This window comes from Osmerus eperlanus, chromosome 24, assembly GCF_963692335.1.
Source record: "Osmerus eperlanus chromosome 24, fOsmEpe2.1, whole genome shotgun sequence".
Lineage (NCBI taxonomy): Eukaryota > Metazoa > Chordata > Actinopteri > Osmeriformes > Osmeridae > Osmerus > Osmerus eperlanus.
The window spans coordinates 2,631,708-2,655,518 of NC_085041.1; the positions used below are offsets into that span (position 1 = coordinate 2,631,708).

Below are 23,811 nucleotides of genomic sequence, written 5' to 3' on the forward strand. Positions count from 1 at the left end.
AGAGGGATATAGAGAGAGAGAGGGATATAGAGAGAGAGAGGGATATAGAGAGAGAGAGGGATATATATAGAGAGAGAGGGATATATAGAGAGAGAGAGGGATATATATATAGAGAGACGGATATAGAGAGAGAGGGATATATATAGAGAGAAGGATATATATATAGAGAGAGGGATATATATAGAGAGAGAGGGATATAGAGAGGGAGGGATATATATATAGAGAGAGGGATATATAGAGAGAGAGAGATAGAGGGGGATAGAGAGAGAGAGGGATATATATATAGAGAGAGATAGAGAGGGATATATAGAGAGAGAGAGAGGGAGATAGAGGGGGATAGAGAGAGAGAGAGGGATAGAGAGAGAGAGATAGAGGGGGATAGAGAGAGAGGGATTGAGAGAGAGAGATAGAGGGGGATAGAGAGAGAGAGAGGGTCCAGATGTCAAATGCAAACATGGAGAACCCCTCTATAGATGATGGACTTCATCGACATGTTTTTTACCAAACGCTGTATGTGCCGCCTGTAAGAAAGATCAGGCTTAGGAGCTCAGCGCCAGCCAGAACCAGCCAGCCAGTCTCCTGGCCAGGCTGGTGGACCCACTCACCGACTTGCTTGTTGTGCTGCTTGGTTTTGAGGCGTACGATCTGCAGGATGCTGGAGCTGGTGATGTCAGAGACCACGTCGGCCACACGCTTCCACACGCGCAGCAGCGCGCCGCACAGCATGTGGTACTGACGCAGACGCATGCCCTGCAGGCACTCCTGCCCCTCCTCGATCTTCTTACACTTCCCGTTCCTGACACACACACAGAAAGAGAACCGGGTCACTCAGAGGTCCAGGCCCACCCGTTGCCAAGGCGATGACCATGCCATGACTGGCATCCGTCGCTACTCACCAGTTGGCATGGCTACACTTCCTGAAGGAGAAGGTGAACTGGTTCTCCCAGCTGTCCTGGGCTTCCTCTGGGGTCACCTGGAGCACACACACACACACACACACACACACGGTTGTGTTCAGTAACAGGACCCCTTGTAACGATGTTGCAGAAGATCTTTGTCCTCCGTGGTGACGTCCCTGCATAGCTGGAGGGATTCAGCACAGGTCCCCTGGAGCCTTTACTACTCAGCCCTGAGGGACGAGAGCCCAGACCTGACCTTCTCAAGCCCCTATCCTTAATCCTGAACGCTTTCGTGCGAGCCATTGCTCAACGCGTAAGTTCGTTGCGATTGCTCAACACTCCTCTAGGGGGCGGCATGCTCCACAGAAATCAGCTCGCACCGAACGACAAGGGCCAAACCCCTCCTTCTGTCACACGAGCCCTTGTATCCAGCCCTGGTCTTGTTTGTACTAATGGGGCCACCGTTGACAACTGGCTAAGCTGCTGCCTGAAGGCCAGGGAGTGGTCGGTTCCTGCCAGCCTATCTTTCCCCCTGATCTGAGGCCCCAGGCTGCCTGCTGGCCCCTGGCTGTGAGGGGACCAGGTGGCAGGGTGGGGAGGGCTCACCTTGCGGTAGCGAAGCTGCAGGTTGTCCAGGCTCTCAGGGTGGGCCTGCTTGCCGATGTTGGGCTTGTACACGATGAAGTTGCGTCCTCGGCCCTGCTCGGCCAGCAGCACACACGGGTGGTTGCCCCGTAGCTGACAGAGAGAAGGGGAGAGAGAGAGAGAGAGAGACAAGGAGAGAGAGAGAGAGAGGAGAGGGAGATTGAAGGAGAGAGAGAGGAGAGGGAGAGAGAAGGGGAGCGAGAGAGAGAGAGAGAGAGAGAGAGAGAGAGAGAGAGAGAGGAGAGAGAGAGAGAGAGAGAGAGAGAGAGAGAGAGAGAGAGAGAGAGAGAGAGAGAGAGAGAGAGAGGAGAGGAGAGGGAGAGAGAGAGAGAGCGAGAGAGAGCGAGAGAGCGAGAGAGAGGAGAGGGAGAGAGAAGGAGAGAGAGAGAGATCATACTGGTGAGAGGTAAACAGGCCCGATGTGGGTGAGAGTGAGCCTACTGTGAAAACCTCGATGTTCCCACAGAAAACCGGCTGCCAGAGTAAATATAGCCAACTGTAAATAATTGCTGATTTGGTTGAATAATGTGTGACCCAGCAAACACTAATGGAGAGAGCGTAGCAGGGCGACCTAACCATGCTGAACTTGTCATTCCCTGTCGTTGGCTAGCCTGGGAAGCTGTCGGGCCGGGGTGCAGTCACGGGGTGAGAAACCGGAGACGCAAGAGTGGGAGACTTCCTGGCAAACTAGTACGGAGCCGCCGGGCATGCTGGGACCTGTAGTCCAGGTCGATGGTGTCTGTGACAGTGCTCACCTTGTGGGAGAGGTAGAAGCCCTCGTCAGGGCTGCTGAGTTTCTGGGCCTTTCCGAACGCTTCCTCCCAGGGCAAGCCTCGGTCCACGCTGATCTGTTAAGGACAGGGGGTGAGAGGTCAGATTCAAAAGAGAGAGAGAGACATCCATGCTCACACACACACAGCTCTTTGTACTAGGGGCCTCTAAGCCGAGTTAAGGATGGGGGTTGCCTGTTCTCTCCACCTGCCAAACCGGTTCTGTGTGTGTACCTGATCCTGTGAACTCGCTCCTGTTAAGTTACCTAGCCTGCAGCAACGGCAGCTCTGGCAGCCAGAGATAGCAGCAATGATCATGTTCCAGCAGAGTCTGTCTGCTGGCGCGGCACCCCGCTCTCCTCTGTCGTCCAACCTGAACGACCGAGCTACTCCCAGGTAGACGCACACACACACACACACTCAAGTACACACACACACACGTACGTACTTACACGCTTACATATGCCCCCGCACGCACGCACGCCCACCCACACCACAGCTTGTCCATCTGGCACCAGGGCCTCACTCAGACGGAAGATATTCACGCTTGCGTCTCCTCCACATTCACATTCATGAAGGTACGCTGGCCCGGAACAAGCGCCAGCCGCATGCATAAGCTAACACCTCGGGGGCGATGGGAGGTTTACGCGCCTGCCTCACTAACGGGGGAGAAATCGAAGCAAGGAGCTGTATCCGTCGGAGAGATGGATGTATGATTGAGCCTTTGCTGGACGGCTGGACTGAGGGAGGGAGGATTGGGTGGCTGGATTGAGGGGAGGGATGCAGGCAGGCATGCAGGGAGGGATGGATGGAGGGAGGGGTGGAGAGAGGGAGGGATAGAGGGAGGGGTGGAGGGAGTGAGGTGTGGAGGGAGAGATAGAGGGAGGGAGGGGTGGAGAGATGGAGGGATAGAGGGAGGGGTGGAGGGAGTGAGGTGTGGAGGGAAGGAGGGGTGGAGAGATGGAGGGATAGAGGGAGGGAGAGATAGAGGGAGGGAGGGGTGGAGTGATTCCAGTACCTTGTAGAGGACGACTTGTCCATCCTGGGGGTTTCCCGCTGTGAGGAAGATCTCCTGCTTCTCCTCGTAGATCTCATCGTTTCCTGGAGCCAGATCTGATGGGAACAGCACACACACACACACTGCATGATCAGCACCGCGGCCACAACCCCTGTCATTCAGCAGACAGACACTGGTTTCTACAACCAGACAAATGGCATACAAACAGAGCGATACAGCTCTTATCTGTCATAGCTTCTCACTAGGAAGGTTAAACTGGAACAACAAACAGTATCAGGCCCAGAGTGATGATAAGGCCTGGGTCTGTGTCACTAGTTCTCTTTCCGTACCCAAGATGCCCATGTCGTATTTCCCTTCCTTTTTGTCCTTCTCGATCAGGTAGTCAAAGTTGTCTGTGAAGTACTGAAAGAGGGAGTTCTGCTTGTGGACCTCCAGGCCCAGGATCCGGTTCAGGAACTTGGTGATGCTGCAGTCTGAAACCCCACCCGGAACAACCCGCAAAATGTTCACTGACATTTTCATTTTCGAACCAAAAAACAACAACAACACGGTGCGTGTGTTTGTGGTCCAACTGGTCGTACCTTTCTCTGTGCTGATGCCAGAGCGGTGGTCAGGCTTACAGAAGATCCCCACGTCCATCATTCCCAGCTTCATGTCTGCAACACGAGGGAACAGAGGTGATCACAGTGTAACGCTGCTGGCTGCAGGACTGCTTTAACCACGCCCACATGGAGACCAAGCACCCAGAGTGTTCTCACCCAGGTCACAAGATTACATTTACATTTAGTCATTTAGCAGACGCTCTTATCCAGAGCGACTTACAGTAAGTACAGGGACATTCCCCCCCGAGGCAAGTAGGGTGAAGTGCCTTGCCCAAGGACACAACGTCATTTGACATGGTCGGGAACCAGCGACCTTCTGATTACTAGCCCGATTCCCTAACCGCTCAGCCACCTGACTCCCTGAAGATTAGCAGCACCAACCAGACAAATCCTGGTCAAATCTCCACCAGGCTAGCAGGTTTTCTATCCTCACCAGCCAAAAAACTACGCTAATATATTGAGTGGCTGGTCAAACTTGAACGGTCACTAGCCATTTGGCCGGTGGTCAAAAAAGGGCATTTTGCCCCCAGAGAGTTGTTACCTCTGAAGAACATAGCGTCTCCTCCGGGGTATCCTTTAGGAGGGGGCACCTTGCTCTCGATGTGCCCCAGGATCGCTTTGGTGATCTTGTCCAGAGCTTTGGTGCCGTACTACAGGGACAGGACACAAGGACGCAGGTCAGAACCAGGCTGGGGAGGTGTGTGTGTGTGTGTGTGTGTGTGTGATCTGGACAGGGATCTAGAGGGTCCTACCTTGTTCTCAAAGTTGTACTTGCTCAGGTCTCTGGACTCTGTGGCTCGTCTGTCCCCGTGAGTCAGCGCTCCCTGCAGACACAAACACCAGCAGTCAGCTCCACCAGGCCAGAGCAGCTCTCTCACATCACCACAGCACCCCCTCTCTCTCACATCACCACAGCACCCCCTCTCTCACATCACCACATCACCACAGCACCCCCTCTCTCTCACCTCACCACAGCACCCCCTCTCTCTCACATCACCCCCTCTCTCTCACCTCACCACAGCACCCCCTCTCTCTCACATCACCCCCTCTCTCTCACCTCACCACAGCACCCCCTCTCTCTCACATCACCCCCTCTCTCTCACCTCACCACAGCACCCCCTCTCTCTCACATCACCCCCTCTCTCTCACCTCACCACAGCACCCCCTCTCTCTCACATCACCCCCTCTCTCTCACCTCACCACAGCACCCCCTCTCTCTCACATCACCCCCTCTCTCTCACATCACCACATCACCCCCTCTCTCTCACCTCACCACAGCACCCCCTCTCTCTCACCTCACCACAGCACCCCCTCTCTCTCACCTCACCACAGCACCCCCTCTCTCTCACCTCACCACAGCACCCCCTCTCTCTCACATCACCACAGCACCCCCTCTCTCTCTCCTCTCCACAACACTTCAACTGTACCAGAGCCATCTACAGCTGAGAGCACATCCAGGCCGTGTCTTTTATGAGTACGGTCTTAATCAGCGTAGAGCGGGGGGGCAGGCGCAGGCTAGCGTTCAGTCTGGTGACCAGCTCTGTCGCTGCCGCCCACACACACACACACACACACACACACACACACACACACACACACACACACACACACACACACACACACACACACACACACACACACACACACACACACACACACACACACACACACACACACACACACACACACACACACACACACACACACACACACACACACACACACACACACACACACACACACACACACACACACACACACACACACACACACACACACACACACACACACACACGTCTGGAGATGAGGACAAAAGACTTATCTCTCCCCCGGCGGGTATGACATCACCGCTTATCTGGAGACAAGACAATCACTAAAGGTATCCAAGTTGCCAGAGGCAGACAGGGAGGGAGGGGCGGGGGGCGATGATGCGGGCTATTCTGAGGGCCGATTACGGCGCTTGGTTGGCAGAGACAGGACAGACTTTCTGGAAGTCCTGCCCCCCCCCTTCGCAGCCCAGGCACACAGACAGATGGAAAGGGGAGAGCGACAGGGATGATAAATAACAGGTTGCCGTGATACAGTGAAATATGGAACCGCTGCCACGGCGGTGTAGTTTCAATGGAGGGGATTTCCTGGACTGGAGATGCGGTGCGTCAGGAGGTCTGTCCCACCTCGAGGGAACCAGAGAACGGTTCTGCTCGACGAGGCAGGGTGAGGGGGCGAGGAGAGGGCAGGGTGAGGGCAGGGAGGGGGGGTGAGGAGAGGGCAGGGTGAGGGCAGGGAGGGGGCAGGGAGGGGGCAGGAGACCACAGGGCAGAGGTGCTGAGCCAGGGGGGAAAGGAAGGGAGAGGGGTGGTCTGGAGGAAGGGAGAGGGGTGGTCTGGAGGAAGGGAGAGGGGTGGTCTGGAGGAAGGGAGAGGGGTGGTCTGGAGGAAGGGAGAGGGGTGGTCTGGAGGAAGGGAGAGGGGTGGTCTGGAGGAAGGGAGAGGGGTGGTCTGGAGGAAGGGAGAGGGGTGGTCTGGAGGAAGGGAACTCACCAGGCTCTCCAGCCTCTTTGCTACGATGGAGGCAAAGCGTCTCTCTCCAGCCAGCTCTGAGATGAGGAAGATGTACTCCGGAGCCGTCACCTGGTTGGACCGGTGAGTTCGACCTACGGGGGACGGGGGACCAATTAGAGGAGACGAACGTGACATGACGACCAATGAGAAGTCACAATGTAGGCCTGTGTCAAATGCCCAGAAACGGCAAAACGTTTGTGTCAGTATGATCTCTGCTGTCTTTCAGACTTCTGTTTAGTATCCTGTACTGAACTGCCTCTGATTCTGAGGCTTCAAGCTACTCTGGTTCTTTTTAGGCACAAAAGCAGAACAGGTTCTAAATGTAGAAAACCCCATTTGAGCAAATCAGTCTTCCTGAGTATTTGTGTGCTATTGTGAGTGTGATAGTGTGTATGTTACTATGACTGTGTGTGTGTGTGTGTGCTCTACTCTGTGTGAAAAGCAGACATGTCAATCAGCCGCACACATGACCCCACAGAGAGAGTTCAGCTCCCTACAGCATGAAGGCTGACATGAAATAATTACTCAGCCAGCTAATTACTGCAAACAACAGTCGGCTCTGTGATGAGAGCGTGTGTGTGTGTTTCTCTTCACAAGACTGCTGGTGCACTGAAAACACTGCCTAGCAGATGGAGGCAGGAGATTAAGACAGAATAATATAATTAAACCGTTTAGTAAAACCCTTCTTGCAGCAGCATGACAACGGCACACCCTCCTAAATGGAGCGGAATTCTTGCGCTTTCGTTATTGCGGTGACTAATTGAGAGAATCACACCCTTCAGTGGACCCTGAGAGGAATGCATACGCGTGTGAACAACAGCAAGGATCGGAGAAATCAGATCACCAACAAGACAGGGTGACATCTGGAGGGAGGGCATCAGGTGCGCTTCTCTCTTTACTATCACTTGGAAAAAAGGCCTTCAGGTTCCTAGACCCCCCCTATTCCGATCCTTACATCTAAAGCTGACCTCTGACCCCTGCCCTGACCTCTCCGGGACACTCACCGAACTGCTGGATGGCTCTGTCTGCGCTCCAGGGCAACTCCAGGGTCATGTGCACCCGCCGGCACTGGTTCTTCACACGCTTGTCTGCCTGCAGGGAGATCCCGGAGCTGGCCGCTTCCGAGATGATGGCCACCAGCTGGGAGGGCGGGAGAGGAGAGGATGGAGGGGTTCCGTGGTTAGATGGGAGAGGAGAGGATGGAGGGGTTCCGTGGTTAGACGGGAGAGGATGGAGGGGTTCCGTGGTTAGACGGGAGAGGAGAGGATGGAGGGGTTCCGTGGTTAGACGGGAGAGGATGGAGGGGTTCCGTGGTTAGACGGGAGAGGAGAGGATGGAGGGGTTCCGTGGTTAGACAGGAGAGGATGGAGGGGTTCCGTGGTTAGACGGGAGAGGATGGAGGGGTTCCGTGGTTAGACGGGAGAGGAGAGGATGGAGGGGTTCCGTGGTTAGACGGGAGAGGAGAGGATGGAGGGGTTCCGTGGTTAGACGGGAGAGGAGAGGATGGAGGGGTTCCGTGGTTAGACGGGAGAGGAGAGGATGGAGGGGTTCCGTGGTTAGACAGGAGAGGATGGAGGGGTTCCGTGGTTAGACGGGAGAGGAGAGGATGGAGGGGTTCCGTGGTTAGACGGGAGAGGAGAGGATGGAGGGGTTTCGTGGTTAGACGGGAGAGGAGAGGATGGAGGGGTTCCGTGGTTAGACGGGAGAGAAGGGAGAAGAACAGGATGTTTGTAGGAGGACAGAACACTGCGGTAAATGATGACACGTCTGAATGATGGAGAGAATCAGATGATCATCTCCAGACCTCTAGTCTGTCATAGCACGGACTGTTGTGACGGATATTGTTGCAGTCTTACATAAAGCCTGCACTTATTAAGTTAGCAGAGCCGTTTATCAAAGGACATACAAAAGTGCATATCTTAAGCGCAGCAGATAACCAAGGACTGGAAGTTCCCGGTCCGGAACTGTTTTCCAATGATTAACTCCAGAGGACAGTGTTTGTCACGGGACACAGTGTACAAACATCATCCCCTCTCATGGCAGCACAGCAGCAGATCGAGGAGATCTCTGACCTTCTCTCCTCGCATGAAGCGGTCCTTCTCCTTCACGTTGATGTGGTCGATGGTGTGGCTCTGCTCGGCGCGCGACTCGTAGCGCACGCTGCCATCGGGGCGACGCACCACGCGCCCTTTCCGCCCCGTCATCTAGGGGGCAAAGGTCACAACCATTTCACAGACATTCCTTTTGGCGGCACGTTATCCACACATCTATTGATTTCCCAGTGGATCATCTTCACGGCTCGCCTTTCCTGATTTAGACATTTGCCCAGAGTAAAAAGCTCTAAAACAAGCCCCTCCCCCTCGCTGCCCGGCAACAGCCAACCACGTACCTCGGAGACTTTCTCTGGCCCTCCGAACTTGTCGATGAGCTCGTCCAGGGTGTTTAGGGGGAGCTCCTTCCCCAGCTCTGTGATCCTGTTGAGGAGGCTGTGTTTCATCTCCTCGATCTTGGCTGTGGGAAACAGGAGGAGCGTTTAGCGCCGTAACCCTAGCAGGGCGCCGTAAACCACCGCAAGGCAGCGCCGGCTAAGAGGGGGCCTCTTTAAAATCTTGACAGGCCCTGACGCTCTGCTCCGGAAGGATCCGTAGAGGAACGTTTTTTGTTAACCATCTCGTTTACATCTATTCTGAACAGCATATGCATCTAAAACCATGTTTTCCAGACACTATTCCACCGATAGTGCAAGAATTCCTCCCTTCCGACCGTGTACATGAATCCCCGTTCCCCCCGAGGGGACAGGCCCCCCCTTCTTCCCCACCTGTGTGGCAGCTGGTGTGGTTGACGAAGATCACGTCGTCGTTGTCGAGCAGCGAGTCGGGCGAGGAGTTGGAGTCTGTCTCCATGGCGTCGGAGTCGGTGCTGCTGTCGTCGCTGATGTTGATCACCCCGCTGATCTCCACCGCGTGCTTGGGCAGCTTGGGCTGCCGGCCCCTGGGCTTACCTGACGCCAGGAAGAACCCGCAACAGGTTAGACCCCCTCGACCACAGTCCAGCCATAGGAATGGGAAGCAGATGTGGTTTAAAAAAGTGGCAATTCGGTTTGTTTCTAGAACGTTCTGGCAGACTCTCTTACGTTTCCTCTTGTTCCCAGGGCCCTTCTCTCTCCTCTGCTTCTCCGAGGGAAAGTGCTTCATCACCAGAGAATGGAACACACCCCTGGGAGGAGACGCGCAGGAGAACAGAGACAGTTAGACTGACACAGGTACCAGTTGAGTTAAGACACTCAGTCAAACAGAAAGACAGTCAAACAGCCATCCAGCCTGCCTTCTGGTTTCAGACACATCTCTGCAGCACGCAGCCATCAGTCACTGTGGCAGCTATGACAGGAAGCTTCTGATTAAGCTCCTTATGTAACTGTCTTCTTGTCTAGCAGCAGGACAGGTGAGGCAGGCAGACGAGCAGACACTCTGGTATGTCGGCACGGCTGCAGAGTGCTGGAGTTCTTCCACACTGAAGCAGTTATTGCTTTTGTTTTAAACCTCGACAGAGGAATCTTCCGGGCCCTCTTCCCTCCCTCCCTCCCTCACGATGTCTCTTTGTGTACAGGTTAAAGCGGTGTTTGCACACACAGACCAGCGCCTGGCAAAACGCTCGTCTGCCATTCCAAACCACATTCATGCGAGTAAGGAAAGTACCGTGGATGCCACAAAGCGAGCTGGGAGGGGCTGAATCAGGGCTGAGCCCAATCAAACAGGAACAGACTTAAATACTACCTGTCACGGATCAGACACCTTCAGGAGACATTAGAGGGATTTAGCTGGCGTGACGAGGACAGCCAAGTAACAGCCCACATACCCACACACACACACGCTGTCACATATACCAACACACTCACATACACCAACACACACTCTCTCTCACATACACCAACACACACACACACCAACACACACACTCTCACATACCAACACTCTCACATACACCAACACACACACACACACACACACGCTCTCACATATACCAACACTCTCACATACACCAACACACACACTCTCACATACACCAACACACACACTCTCTCTCACATGACACCAACACACACAGGTTAACATCACACTCACTCTGCAGCAGAAACGAATCGGTCCAGGTGGCCGTCGTTCTCGTCCAGGACCTCCCGGGTGCGGGCCTCCCCCGTGGACTGCAGCCCCACCACGATGCACTGAGGACGGACACGAGCAGGACAGCGTGAGCCTCTTCACCCACCACATCTCCACACCACACCACACACACGTCCAGCAGCCTAAAGTCACGGGAGCGGTGTACAGCGAGCGCTCGGCGGGCGCGTCGGCCAGCAGACGGGCGGTGTGACGCGCGGGGTGACTGACCTTGCCCGCCAGCAGCTCCTTCTTAGCCAGCTCCACCAGGCAGCGCACCTTGGCGGCGATGCAGAGGTACTTGAAGAAGCGCTGGTGCGACGACCAGAACTGCCCCCACAGAGACTTCCTGCTCACCAGGCCCAGCTCGTCGGCAGCCCGCGTGAACGTGGCCAGCGCCTCGGCCCACTGGGGGGGGAGAAGCACGTCACACACACACACACACACGTGTCTATACTGACACACACACACGTGTCTATACTGACACACACACACACGTGTCTATACTGACACACACACACGTGTCTATACTGACACACACACACGTGTCTATACTGACACACACACGTGTCTATACTGACACACACACACGTGTCTATACTGACACACACACACGTGTCTATACTGACACACACACACGTGTCTATACTGACACACACACACGTGTCTATACTGACACACACACACACGTGTCTATACTGACACACACACACGTGTCTATACTGACACACACACACGTGTCTATACTGACACACACACACGTGTCTATACTGACACACACACACGTGTCTATACTGACACACACACACGTGTCTATACTGACACACACACACGTGTCTATACTGACACACACACACGTGTCTATACTGACACACACACACACGTGTCTATACTGACACACACACACACGTGTCTATACTGACACACACACACGTGTCTATACTGACACACACACACGTGTCTATACTGACACACACACACGTGTCTATACTGACACACACACACGTGTCTATACTGACACACACACACGTGTCTATACTGACACACACACACGTGTCTATACTGACACACACACACGTGTCTATACTGACACACACACACACGTGTCTATACTGACACACACACACGTGTCTATACTGACACACACACACGTGTCTATACTGACACACACACACGTGTCTATACTGACACACACACACGTGTCTATACTGACACACACACACGTGTCTATACTGACACACACACACGTGTCTATACTGACACACACACACGTGTCTATACTGACACACACACACGTGTCTATACTGACACACACACACGTGTCTATACTGACACACACACACGTGTCTATACTGACACACACACACGTGTCTATACTGACACACACACACGTGTCTATACTGACACACACACACGTGTCTATACTGACACACACACACGTGTCTATACTGACACACACACACGTGTCTATACTGACACACACACACGTGTCTATACTGACACACACACACGTGTCTATACTGACACACACACACGTGTCTATACTGACACACACACACGTGTCTATACTGACACACACACACACGTGTCTATACTGACACACACACACGTGTCTATACTGACACACACACACGTGTCTATACTGACACACACACACACGTGTCTATACTGACACACACACACGTGTCTATACTGACACACACACACGTGTCTATACTGACACACACACACGTGTCTATACTGACACACACACACGTGTCTATACTGACACACACACACACGTGTCTATACTGACACACACACACGTGTCTATACTGACACACACACACACACGTGTCTATACTGACACACACACACGTGTCTATACTGACACACACACACGTGTCTATACTGACACACACACACGCAGTCTCAGGCCTCTGGTGGGCACGTGCGGAGGGGATGGGAGGGGAGACTCACCAGTTTGGCCGCCTTGTTGTACACCAGCTTGAAGTCGTCGTCCAGGCCGATCTCCTCGATGCGGAACGACACCCCGGAGAAGCTCAGCTGCCGGGCGATGTACATGCCGCTCACCTTCATGTCCATGGCGACGATCTCCATGGCGCCCACACCCCTGTCAATCATTGAAGAAAAAAAAACGAAAGAGAAAAAAAAAAACGAAACGTCATGTCAGGCCCCAGTGACACGACTGGGGGGGTGGGGAGTAAGTTGGCAGGGGCCAGAGGAGGAACGGAGGAGGGCGCACCTCTTCTCAATGGCGTGCAGGAAGTCGTCGAAGGTCTTGAAGGGCGTGCCCTCGCCCCAGATCCCCAAGCGGCTCATGTAGATCATGTTCTTTGGCTCGGAGGCACCTGGGCACACAGAGGAGGCCTGGTTAACCACGGGCTCTGTTCTCCGCTCCCGACGGGAGAGCGGGAGAGGGAGTGACACGAGCACCAGATACAATCTGAGAGAGGCCGAGAGCAGCTGTGACGGTGGCCGTTCGTCACGGACAGGTGTGTGTGGCCCTCACCTGTGGCACTGGCGTAGACCACCCTGGCCAGGGGCAGCTTGTTCTGCAGGTCCAACACTGCCTTGCCCATCTTGGTGGACGTGGCGTTCTTGGCTTTGTGGCATTCGTCAAACACAATCTGCAGTGGGGGGCGGGGTCAAGGGCCAACACACTGACTAGGGCCCCCCAGAGGTTCCAGGGGCCCACACACAGACTAAAGCCAGCACACAGAGAGCTGGGCTAGCCTGACCCAGTCTCTCAGACCTGCCTCATTGCTGCCAGGCCGGATGGTCGACAAATGAGCTAAAACAAACGAGAGTGTACACCCAAGACATGTATAGGTTCTTAGTTTAGGTTCAGGACTATATAGGTCAATAAGGGGAACAGAAAACACGTGGCCTGCTAACTCAATTCAAGTGCTTACTACAATATATATCCCTGTGACCCCCCATAGACAGTGGTGACAGCCCAGATATTCTACACTTATCCACCGGACCGGAACAGTCCAGAAGGGCTAAAGAGACCAGAGAGGATACGACTCCGTCGAAGCCGGGTTGACACCAGTCCAGGATCTGCTTGAGTCTGGTCCGGTGCTGGCCTCCGGCCTGGCTCTCTCCGATCAGAGCTGAGTAGGTAGCAAACAGGACGCCCTCTGAGGTAGCTGTGTCTCCATACTTTATCTGCGGAGGATTCCGGAAACCGGTTAGACTCTGCGGCGCACTTATCGGCGCTCTCGCGGCGTTAACGTAGAACGCGAGCGAGCGTTCAGGAGGGTGGCGGGGGCTCACCTTGTTTAAGGCATGCACAGGGATGATGGGGGCGTCGATGTCTTTCAGGTCTCTTTCGGCGTCGTACTTTAGGTCGTTGGAGACGCTAAACCTGAGAGGAGCAGAGAGTTAAAGAGAGAGATGTGAGGAGGGTGGATCAGCACCATGGCGGTCCGTCCTGGGATGACGGACGGGCGCGCCTGCTCGGCGTTGGGGTGGCGGGGGAGGTGTGGGCAAGGTGTGTGGGGGTGGCGAGGGAGGCGTGGTCTCACCAGAGCGCTCTCTTCCTGCCCTTCAGGTAGTTCTCCAGGATGATGCCGGCTACAGTGCGGCCCTTCCCCACGCCGGCACCGTCTCCGATCAGGAAGCCCGCTCGCTGGTTGTTCTGCAGGATCACCTCGTGTTGCTGGGGAGGGGAGGAGGGAGGGAGGAGGGGAGGAGGGAGGAGGAGGGGAAGGCACTTCAGACACGGTCACGTACACACATTCAAACCTCACCCAGTATTCATCATTATCCTCTACACGGAAATCATCAATATCATGGTGAATCAAAGTACAGCACAGACAGACACAGTGACTGAGGGGCTTATTGATGAATCAGGGCGGGGAGGCAGAGAGAAGCAGTCTCCAGCAGGTGGGGCTAGGGCGGGGCGGGGTTGCCTAGCGAAGGGGAGTAAGGGGTTACCTGGCAGGCGTAGATGATGGCCTCCAGCTGCAGAGCGGAGAGCAGGCCGTTGTTGATGATGGGGTCAGGAATGGACAGAGTGTAGGTGATGTCGGGAGGGGGAACGCTGGACAGCGTGTTGGTCTCCACCACGATGTCTGGGTGGGAGATCCCGATGGTGGCTGGAGAGGGAGGGAGGGCGAGAGCGAGAGCGAGAGCGCGAGAGAGAGAGAGAGAGAGAGAGAGAGAGAGAGAGAGAGAGGGTTGAGAGAAGGAGAGAGAGGGGGAATGAAACAGCTGTGTCTGAGGATCACAACAAGACTAGCTGACAGGGAAAACAGGACTTAATCGTGTTCAGTACACACGATATGCCCTCCACAAACACCAAGAGTTGCCATCTGAGGAACATGTGGCTAAAGCCCAGTCATATAGACATCATATCTGTTATATCCTAACGATGACAGCGTGTTGTGCTGCTCGTCGCGCACATGCGTGGGGAGGTGCAGCGTACATTTGGAGGGCTTGTAGTCGGCGTACGTGTCCACGTGCCCCAGCTCCTCTGTCTCCTCCTCCTCTGCCTCCTCCTCCTCCTCCGCAGGCGTCTGCGTCCTCGGAGCCTGCAGCCGCAGCAAGGGAACATGGGAAATGGAGTTTACAACCCTCACAACAGGAAGCTCCTCCCTTACGGGTCCACCCCTCGGAGTTGGAACTCTCGGGCGTGGCTATGACGACTACAACCGCCACAACGACCGAGGTGAAACGAAAGACGACCGAGGCGAAGTGAAAGGATGAGAGTCCAAATGAAATCGGAAGATTCAAGGTCGGAGTTGGAAAGGGAGGTGCTGAGGTTTGCTTTAAGTGCAGTGTTAGGGGGCAGTTAGGGCCTGCTGAGGCAACATCAGTATTGTAGCGAGGGCTTTTTGGAAAAGTTTATAGGGAAACCCCACAAGCCTACTTAGAAAAGCTGCCCACACTGGCCGCATTCATTACAAAAATGTTTCTATATATCTATAGAGTATATATACTATTTGCATGATCAGGAATGATCTGAAATATACCAGTGAATACCAGAGAAGCCTTGAGATCCATTTTGCATTGCGTAATTTCTAAAAACATACGCATTTTTAGGTCCGTTTAAAATGATGTGGTCAGTTTACAATGACGTGGTCAGTTTGGGCTAGCAGTCTGAGCAGGCCGTTTGGGCTTGGTCTGAGCTGTGTGTTCCCGCTCCTGTTACGGCCTGATTCCCCAGTTTGGGAAGCTACCTGGAATCCTCCAAAAGGTGGAGTGCTGATTATGGCAGTGATTTCCTCCAAACTGCTCAAACCCTGAAACCTGCTGGAGCCATTCCGCTGCAAAGAACACAAACAAAACAAAACTCAAACCAAATGCAAAAAAAAAATAACAAAACCACAAACAAACGTGTGTGTGTGTCGTGTGTGTCCTGTGTGTGTCCTGTGTGTGTCCTGTGTGTGTCCTGTGTGTCAGAATCAGAATGGGATTTATTCGCCATGAAAGTTTGCACAGACAAGGAATTTGCTTTGGCAGGAAGGTGCATACAATAAACATATAGGGACCTAAAATTTTAATATGTGGACTATCTATACTAAGGGTACATAAACTAGCAGTACTAAGTGGAATTAGAATTAAATAAATTATACAATAAAATATAAGTTGCCGTAAGTGCGCAATTCACAATATATTTGTCATCAAATGGCGAAAACAGACAACAGAAAATCGTTACACAAGTGTATCATGTTGACTGGTTTGCATTGTGAGAACAAATAGGAAAACAGTCACTTAACAGGTCACTCAAACGGCAGTTAAACCCCCCCCAAGAGAGGGGGTTTCTTTGTGTGACATATTTGAGGGGTCTTCCCTCTTATTCCAGTATAACATTTGTGCCTCTCTTTGCCCTTCCCCAGAACACATGACACTAGTCATATTAACCATCTGGAGTGTTCACTTTCAGAGTGTACATGGGTGTGTTGATATGAACACGACTGTGTGAGTTGGCAGCTGACTCCAGCTACACTCTGGCATGCGCACACATGCTGTACCTATGGATGGAGGTTTGGGGGGGAAAAGATTTACAATGTTTGCATACGTGGGTGGTGGGAGATAGAGAGAGAGAGAGGCAGAGAGATTCAGAGAGACAGAGAGACAGAGAGAGAGAGAGAGAGAGAGAGAGACAGAGACAGAAACAGAGAGAGACACAGAGAGAGACATAGACAGACAGGTGTGTGTTGCCCGGCCTGACCTCCAGCTGGCTCTGTGCTGGTGTGGAGGCGGGGCCTGCGGGGCCGGCGGGGCCCGAGGTATTGGTGTTGACGTCCCATATGGTGAGGCCGTGGGACAGGCTGTCCGTGCTGATCAGGTTCTGGGCGTCGGCGTACTCCGACAGCGAGTCGGCCGGAGAGGAGAACAGTGATGTGTTGGAGAGGTCATCTATGCATGACAGGTCCTGCGACAGGAGAGAGACGAGGAGAGAGAGGGGGAGAGACAGAGAGAGAAATAGAGGGAGGGAGAGAGGGTTAAGGGAGGGGGGATCAATTGATGTCATTGTTTTAATACTTTTGTCTGGCGTTGTATTAACGGACCCAAACACAGGGAACTGCGTCTTAGCACAGTCATTTTTATATGACACCAGCGAAGCAGAAGGCCTGTAACAGGACACACAGTGGATTTCAACACATTTCCTCAGAACAGAAACTCTCTACCCATGACTCAGGAAAAAAAAAAAAAGAAAGAATGAAAAAAAAAACCTTCATGCAAACTATTAGCAAACAAGTAAGCCAGACTTCTTCTCACAAACGGCTTTAACAACATGTCTCTTCTAGGGAACACTGTTCCTAAGGCTTATGTCCTGTCTTGTAGACATTCAATTTGCACAAACAAATGACCTCGACGAAGGGCCATTTACCCAGCGGTGTGGCTGTCCTTGGTGTGTTCCCGATAGAAATGCCAGATAACAGACCGTGGAAAGCGGTTGAGGTCTGCTTGAACGGAGCTGGATTAGACTGTAGGGAAGGCAGTCATGCATGACGGCGGAGCTTGTTTTTGACCCCGACCTGCTCGGGGGAAGGGCCTGGTGTTCCTCTGGTGGAGAGGAGAGGGTGACACCTGGGACACACACGTCCTGCGCTCAACGCACGCCTCACCTCTCCACGCGTGTGGAAGTGTGTGTGTGTGTGTGCGTGTGTGTGTGTGTGTGAGGCAGAGGGAGTGAGAGAGTTAGGGAGTAATTATGTGTGTGGGGAGTCAGATGGCTGAGCGGTGAGGGAATTGGGCTAGTAATCCGAAGGTTGCCAGTTCGATTCCCGGTCATGCCAACTGACGCTGTGTCCTTGGGCAAGGCACTTCACCCTACTTGCCTCGGGGGGGAATGTCCCTGTACTTACTGTAAGTCGCTCTGGATAAGAGCGCCTGCTAAATGACTAAATGTAATGTGTGTGTGTGTGTGTGTGAGTGTGAGAGAGTACAGCTCATTTCAGGCATGACTACCTTCCTATCTATACATCCAACCAGTGTGACTCCCCCAGGAGCAGTGGGGGCTCGGGTTGACCCTAACCCTGTAAACCAGGGGGCGAGGGAAGGAGAACGGGCCGACCAAGGACATGCCTGGCTGGGACTGTGTTTACCCAGAGAATGTTTGAGAGCGAGCGAGCGCGAGAGAGCGAGAGAGAGCGAGAGAGCGAGAGAGAGAGAAAAACTCACACACACACCCACACACGCACACACACACACATGACCTAGTGTTACTGAACCGAACTGTCGAGAATCTATATTCATTAATGTTCATCCAGTCAGAGAGCCCGAGAGATGAGTGGCAGGCAGAGAGGCAGTCATCTGGTATTCAGATTTTCTCTCAGCAATGAAGATGGAGGGAGGGGGTGGGGACAGGGAGGTTGACAGGATGACGGAGGGTAGGGGGATGAGGGAGGCTGGGGGGATGGGAAAGGCAGGAGGAGGAGGGAGACGATCTGAGCGTGACTGGTGGGGAAGCTTGTTTGTTCCTGCGGCTGGGTCTGCTTGCTGCTGAGGTTGGAGCCTGTCAGACAGAGATAAGGCCTGCCTCTCCACCTCCATGTCTCTTTCTCTGCGTCTGATTACCACCGCACTGATGCTCATCTGGCCTTTCAGCCCGCTTCTCCCCGCCAGTCCCCCCACCCTCCTCCCTGTCTCTCTACCCCCACCTCTAGGTCCTACACCCTCCCTCCTCCCTGTCTCTCTACCCCCACCTCTAGGTCCTACACCCTCTCTCCTCCCTGTCTCTCTACCCCCACCTCTAGTTACATTTACATTTAGTCATTTAGCAGACGCTCTTATCCAGAGCGACTTACAGTAAGTACAGGGAAATTCTCCCCGAGGCAAGTAGGGTGAAGTGCCTTGCCCAAGGACACAACGTCATTTGTCAAGGCCAGGAATCGAACCGGCAACCTTCTGATTAATAGCCCGACTCCCTAACCGCTCAGCCATCTCACCCTACAGCCTAGTTCCTACAGCCACCCTGCCTCCCTCCCAGTCCTCCTGGCTTTAACAGCTCACCTACCTGCCTCTCCACCTCCATGTCTCTTTCTCTGCGTCTGTCTAAACCTACGGGGTGTGTGTGTGTGTGTGTGTGTGTGAGGATGAAGCAGAGTGATTCCACATGTGTTCCCACACAGCCTGTCCTCAAGCAGGCTCCTCCCCCCAGTGACACCGTCCCCTCTCCCTCTGCGCCTCAACTCCAGGCTCCTCCCCCTCCCCGGAGACGGCCAGAGACACGCTCGTGCCCAAATACGGACTTCCTGTTCACGATCCATCTGCAGCCGTGATACAATCACAACCCCCCCCCCCCCCCTCCCTGTGACCACGCGGCCCGTTTACCACACACACGTACACACACGCACCCGCGCGGATATATGCAATCACACATGCATGCACACACAGAGAGAGAGAGACACACACTAAATTGTATCCATCTGCCTGAGAATAATGACAGTTGTCAGGCTGTGAGAGAGAGAGAGAGAGAGAGAGAGAGAGAGAGAGAGAGAGAGAGAGAGAGAGAGAGAGAGAGAGAGAGAGAGAGAGAGAAAGAGAAAGAGAGAGGACAGAGAGAAAGAGAGAGAGAGCGAGAGAGAGGAGAGAGCGAGAGAGAGTGGTGAGTAATGGAGGCAGCGCAGAGCAGCCACGCCAGCCGTCCCTGTCACACACGCAGACAGCAGGGTGATTTGGTGGCTCCTGGTCTGCGGGGCTGCGTGTAGACTTACAGTATCAGTGCCGAGATGTGAGAGGCTGTGGAAGGGAGCACGGCGAGAGTGCGTGCCAGGGGCATCCATCACCCCACCACACAAAACACGTTGATGTTGTTTTGAATCGTTTGCGATTTGCAATCGGCGCGCGTTCGCTAATCGCCTCGCGCCGCCGCTGGTCTGTGCGAGGCGGGAAGACTCCTGAGGAGTTTGTGAGAAAACATCAGACCCTGAGGGGCGCGTTTATCCGTCGGCCTGCGGTCGTCGCCCTGCCAGGGAATCAGCAACGACAGAACACAGCCCGTCCTCGCCCGCAGAGATACCGGCTCCGAGCCGTCCTGTGACAGGCAGAGCAGCCATGGCTGTTTGGCTGTGTGTGTGCTCCTGGGCTGGTCGGAGGCCTCTCCCTGACCTCCAGGGCTGGCCTTTTCACATGGCCGAGCTGGTCGTATTTGTCTCAAACGAGTCAGGAGGGAGTCAGGTGGCTGAGCTGTTAGGGAATTGGACTAGTAATCCGAAGGTTGCTGGTTTGATTCCCGGCCGTGCCAAATGACGTTGTGTTCCTGGGCAAGGCACGTCACCCTACTTGACTCGGGGGGAATGTCCCTGTACTTACTGTAAGTCGCTCTGGATAAGAGCGTCTGCTAAATGACTAAATGTAAATGTAATGTAAATGTAAACGAGGTCTGCTCGTCGGTTTAATTCTAAACAATATCGTATCAAATTCTGCGTAGTGAAGGACAGTTCTGTGTAGTGAAGGACAGTTCTGCGTAGTGAAGGACAGTTCTACGTAGTGAAGGACAGTTATGTGTAGTGAAGGACAGTTCTGTGTAGTGAAGGACAGTTCTGTGTAGTGAAGGACAGTTCTGTGTGCCGAGTCGGTGGTTTTGCAGTACAGTCGACTGCTCCTCCTCCTCCTTGTTTACAACAGGCAGAGGGAGTCTAGCAGACTTCCTGCAGCTCTAACCACTGTCCCCTCCTCCTCAACCCCCCTCACCCAGAGAGGCTGGGCTAGGCTGGGCTGGGCTGGGCTAGGCTGGGCTAGGCTGGGGAAATCCCCCTCCAGCCTGGACAGGAAACAACTCCAGCAGTTCATTCAGCCAGCAAACAGAGCCCTGTCAACCACAACCACCTCCACGCCTCTCTGCATCGCCCTCTCTGCATCGCCCTCTCTGCATCGCCCTCTCTGCATCGCCCTCTCTGCATCGCCCTCTCTGCATCGCCCTCTCTGCATCGCCCTCTCTGCATCGCCCTCTCTGCATCGCCCTCTCTGCATCGCCCTCTCTGCATCGCCCTCTCTGCCCTTTTGTTGTGCTCGCCCACAGGAATCCGCCGGGGCGGATCGGTTCGCGACGAGAAAAGGGCACATTTTTCAAGCGACTTTCTTCACCTCCAGGTCTCGCTTTCTCCCACAGCGTCAGACTGGAGCACAGTCACTCTCACCTCCTCAAAACCAAGCCCAGTCACTCTCACCTCCTCAAAACCAAGCCCAGTCACTCTCACCTCCTCAAAACCAAGCCCAGTCACTCTCACCTCCTCAAAACCAAGCCCAGTCACTCTCACCTCCTCAAAACCAAGCCCAGTCCCTCTCTCCTTCTCCAAACCAAGCCCAGTCACTCTCACCTCCTCAAAACCAAGCCCAGTCCCTCTCTCCTTCTCCAAACCAAGCCCAGTCACTCTCTCCTTCTCCAAACCAAGCCCAGTCACTCTCACCTCCTCAAAACCAAGCACAGTCCCTCTCACCTCCTCAAAACCAGAAGGCTGGCAGAACTCATCCACGACCCCCCGCTGTCATGACGTCACGTCCCGTCGCCGCCCTTCCTCCTCGGGGGCACGGGGGTTGCCCGGGGGTTGCCCGGGGGTTGCCCGTGGGGCATCAGTGACAGCCCCGCCCCTCACGCAGCCCCCCCCCCCAGCGGAGCAGCTTCACCCTCCAGGGCCACGCTGCCCAACCGAGGTCTTACGTCCAGACCAGGGGGAAAGCCCTGAACATTCCAGCCCGGCTCCCTCCAGCCAAGCCATACACAGACCGTGACCTTCAACCCCATCCTCCACTGCCAAAACCTTGGCGACCAGAGCGCAGTGTTGACTGTAACGGTCAAAGCCGAACCCGGCTCATGTTGCTTAGCTCCCGCCCCCCCCCCCCCCCCACCCCCTTCCCGAACAAGGCCCTCCCCGCCCTGACCCCGGGTCAGAGGTGTTTCGTGACCCCGCCCTGACCCCGGGTCAGAGGTGTTTCGTGACCCCGCCCTGACCCCGGGTCAGAGGTGTTTCGTGACCCCGCCCTGACCCCGGGTCAGAGGTGTTTCGTGACGTGCTGTTCCGCCTCAGGAAGCCTTGCAGACGTCAGCGAACTCTCCCATGTTATCAACAGAAAAGGCCGAGTCCAGCTGTCGGGTTCTGAGTGTGATGACATGAAGGAGAAAGAGAGGGAGGGAGGGAGGGAGGGAGTAGACTGGCTGGCATATTTCAAAACTCTACAGTGCATCCTCTTCTCGTCTCCTCGTCTCCACTCCTCATATCCTCAGGCCTTGATCTGAGGCCACGAGCTGCACTGCCTTGGAACGAGAACGGAGGCAAAGCCAACGTCAACGTTTTGGCTCCTGGGGAAAAGTCGAGGTTTTGGAGGGGAGGCAACGGAAACGCAGAAGAGGAAGCGACTTCAGAGTGTGGAGATGCAGCCGCATGGCTCTAGGTGAAGGGGGGTGAGCTCGGGGCTTACCGGAACCCTGTGGCACAAGCCGCTGAGAAATGAGCAGCTACACACATACGAGAAACCAGACTGATAAGCAAGTGTGAGCATGTGCTACGTGTGTGTGCGCGCATGTGCTGTGTGTGCAGGGTTGCATCCCTAACAAGTAAAGGAAATAAAAGCAGGGAGAAATCGGAGGTGACACGTCGACAGGGACAACCGAGTCCTGGAGAAATCCTCGGTCACAGTAAGTCTCTCCCTGTATGACATCCACCGGGTTGATTTACTTTGAACCAAGCCACCGTTCTGGATTCTATAGTGTGTGGGAGCACCATGTGAGGTAGCTCATGCGTCAGCTGACCCCCTGTGGTCAGCTGGTTGGGACGGCACTGTGACACATGTGACATCTACAGTTCACAGTGAGCGTACGGCCGGGATGTCGACACGACCCCTTGACCTCTGGACAGACTCCAAACCTGCAGCTGTGATAGGACCTGGAAGCCAGAGGCGCCCCGCGTATCCAGCAGCCTCAATCCACTTAAACACACTTCAGACTAGACGCTCGAGTATCGAGCCGTTTGGACTGAACAGCGGCTCTCCGTCGACGCCTCCCGCTACTCCCTCGTTCGTCTCTCCGGTTCTGCCACCCACTCACCGCTCGTTCATCTGTTCCCTCATCCTCACCCCCACACCCCACCTCGCTTAGTCCTCTACTTCCAGTAACAGACTACCTGCCCGGCCAGGCCTTCCCAGCAGCGTGTATGTGTGTGTTTCGGAGCTGAGAGGACCTGCACCTCTAGACGCCGTGGGATGGGGCCGGGCGGGTGTGTGTGTGTGTGTGTGTGTTCGGGGAGGGAGGGGGGGGGGGGGGTAACATCAGAAACGGCCGCCTAAACACTGGAAACATCCTGCTACGCTGACTGGTTCTTTACTTTGGCTGCCAGGGGAGGGACTGAAAGAAGCTGTTTGATTCCGGGAAAAATATGAACGAGTGTGTGTGTGTGTGGGGGGAGGAACCTTTGTGTTAGCGAGACAACAGAGCAGGGCCAATCTCCTGGCCACCTCCGGCTGAGGCGTGGGGAGGAACACCCTGGAAACACAGTTGACAACATCACATTCCCTTTACCAGCTCGTCTTTAATGAAAGACCCGATCACAACTCACGAAAAGGCATGATGTCCGCGGTGGGGGGGGGGGGGGGGGCAGATGGAGGGATGAGGAGAGGAGAAGGGAGAGATAAGGAGAGGGTGAATGGAGAGGAGAAGGGAGAGATAAGGAGAGAGTGAATGGAGAGGAGAAGGGAGAGATAAGGAGGG

The 23,811-nt window shown here is 54.4% G+C and overlaps 1 protein-coding gene across 3 annotated transcripts in view; it reads right to left on the minus strand.

Moving 5' to 3' along the window:
- Positions 1 to 23,811, minus strand: part of sbno2b (strawberry notch homolog 2b) — a 48,472-nt gene that overhangs the window by 3,096 nt on the left and 21,565 nt on the right. For 2 of the 3 annotated variants that reach the window (XM_062450201.1, XM_062450203.1), the window contains 27 exons: positions 16,831 to 17,034; positions 15,836 to 15,922; positions 15,082 to 15,187; positions 14,592 to 14,752; positions 14,180 to 14,313; positions 13,929 to 14,019; positions 13,677 to 13,820; positions 13,162 to 13,279; positions 12,895 to 13,000; positions 12,609 to 12,762; positions 10,881 to 11,057; positions 10,617 to 10,714; positions 9,629 to 9,711; positions 9,314 to 9,496; positions 8,885 to 9,006; positions 8,568 to 8,699; positions 7,500 to 7,635; positions 6,475 to 6,587; positions 4,687 to 4,758; positions 4,476 to 4,584; positions 3,914 to 3,988; positions 3,662 to 3,805; positions 3,333 to 3,427; positions 2,300 to 2,392; positions 1,506 to 1,637; positions 897 to 973; positions 606 to 796 (listed from right to left, as the gene is read on the minus strand). In XM_062450201.1, the coding sequence (XP_062306185.1) occupies positions 606 to 796; positions 897 to 973; positions 1,506 to 1,637; positions 2,300 to 2,392; positions 3,333 to 3,427; positions 3,662 to 3,805; positions 3,914 to 3,988; positions 4,476 to 4,584; positions 4,687 to 4,758; positions 6,475 to 6,587; positions 7,500 to 7,635; positions 8,568 to 8,699; positions 8,885 to 9,006; positions 9,314 to 9,496; positions 9,629 to 9,711; positions 10,617 to 10,714; positions 10,881 to 11,057; positions 12,609 to 12,762; positions 12,895 to 13,000; positions 13,162 to 13,279; positions 13,677 to 13,820; positions 13,929 to 14,019; positions 14,180 to 14,313; positions 14,592 to 14,752; positions 15,082 to 15,187; positions 15,836 to 15,922; positions 16,831 to 17,034 (3,337 nt within the window). The remainder of the gene's footprint in view (positions 1 to 605; positions 797 to 896; positions 974 to 1,505; positions 1,638 to 2,299; positions 2,393 to 3,332; positions 3,428 to 3,661; positions 3,806 to 3,913; positions 3,989 to 4,475; positions 4,585 to 4,686; positions 4,759 to 6,474; positions 6,588 to 7,499; positions 7,636 to 8,567; positions 8,700 to 8,884; positions 9,007 to 9,313; positions 9,497 to 9,628; positions 9,712 to 10,616; positions 10,715 to 10,880; positions 11,058 to 12,608; positions 12,763 to 12,894; positions 13,001 to 13,161; positions 13,280 to 13,676; positions 13,821 to 13,928; positions 14,020 to 14,179; positions 14,314 to 14,591; positions 14,753 to 15,081; positions 15,188 to 15,835; positions 15,923 to 16,830; positions 17,035 to 23,811) is intronic. The other variant, XM_062450202.1, reaches the window with a different exon arrangement.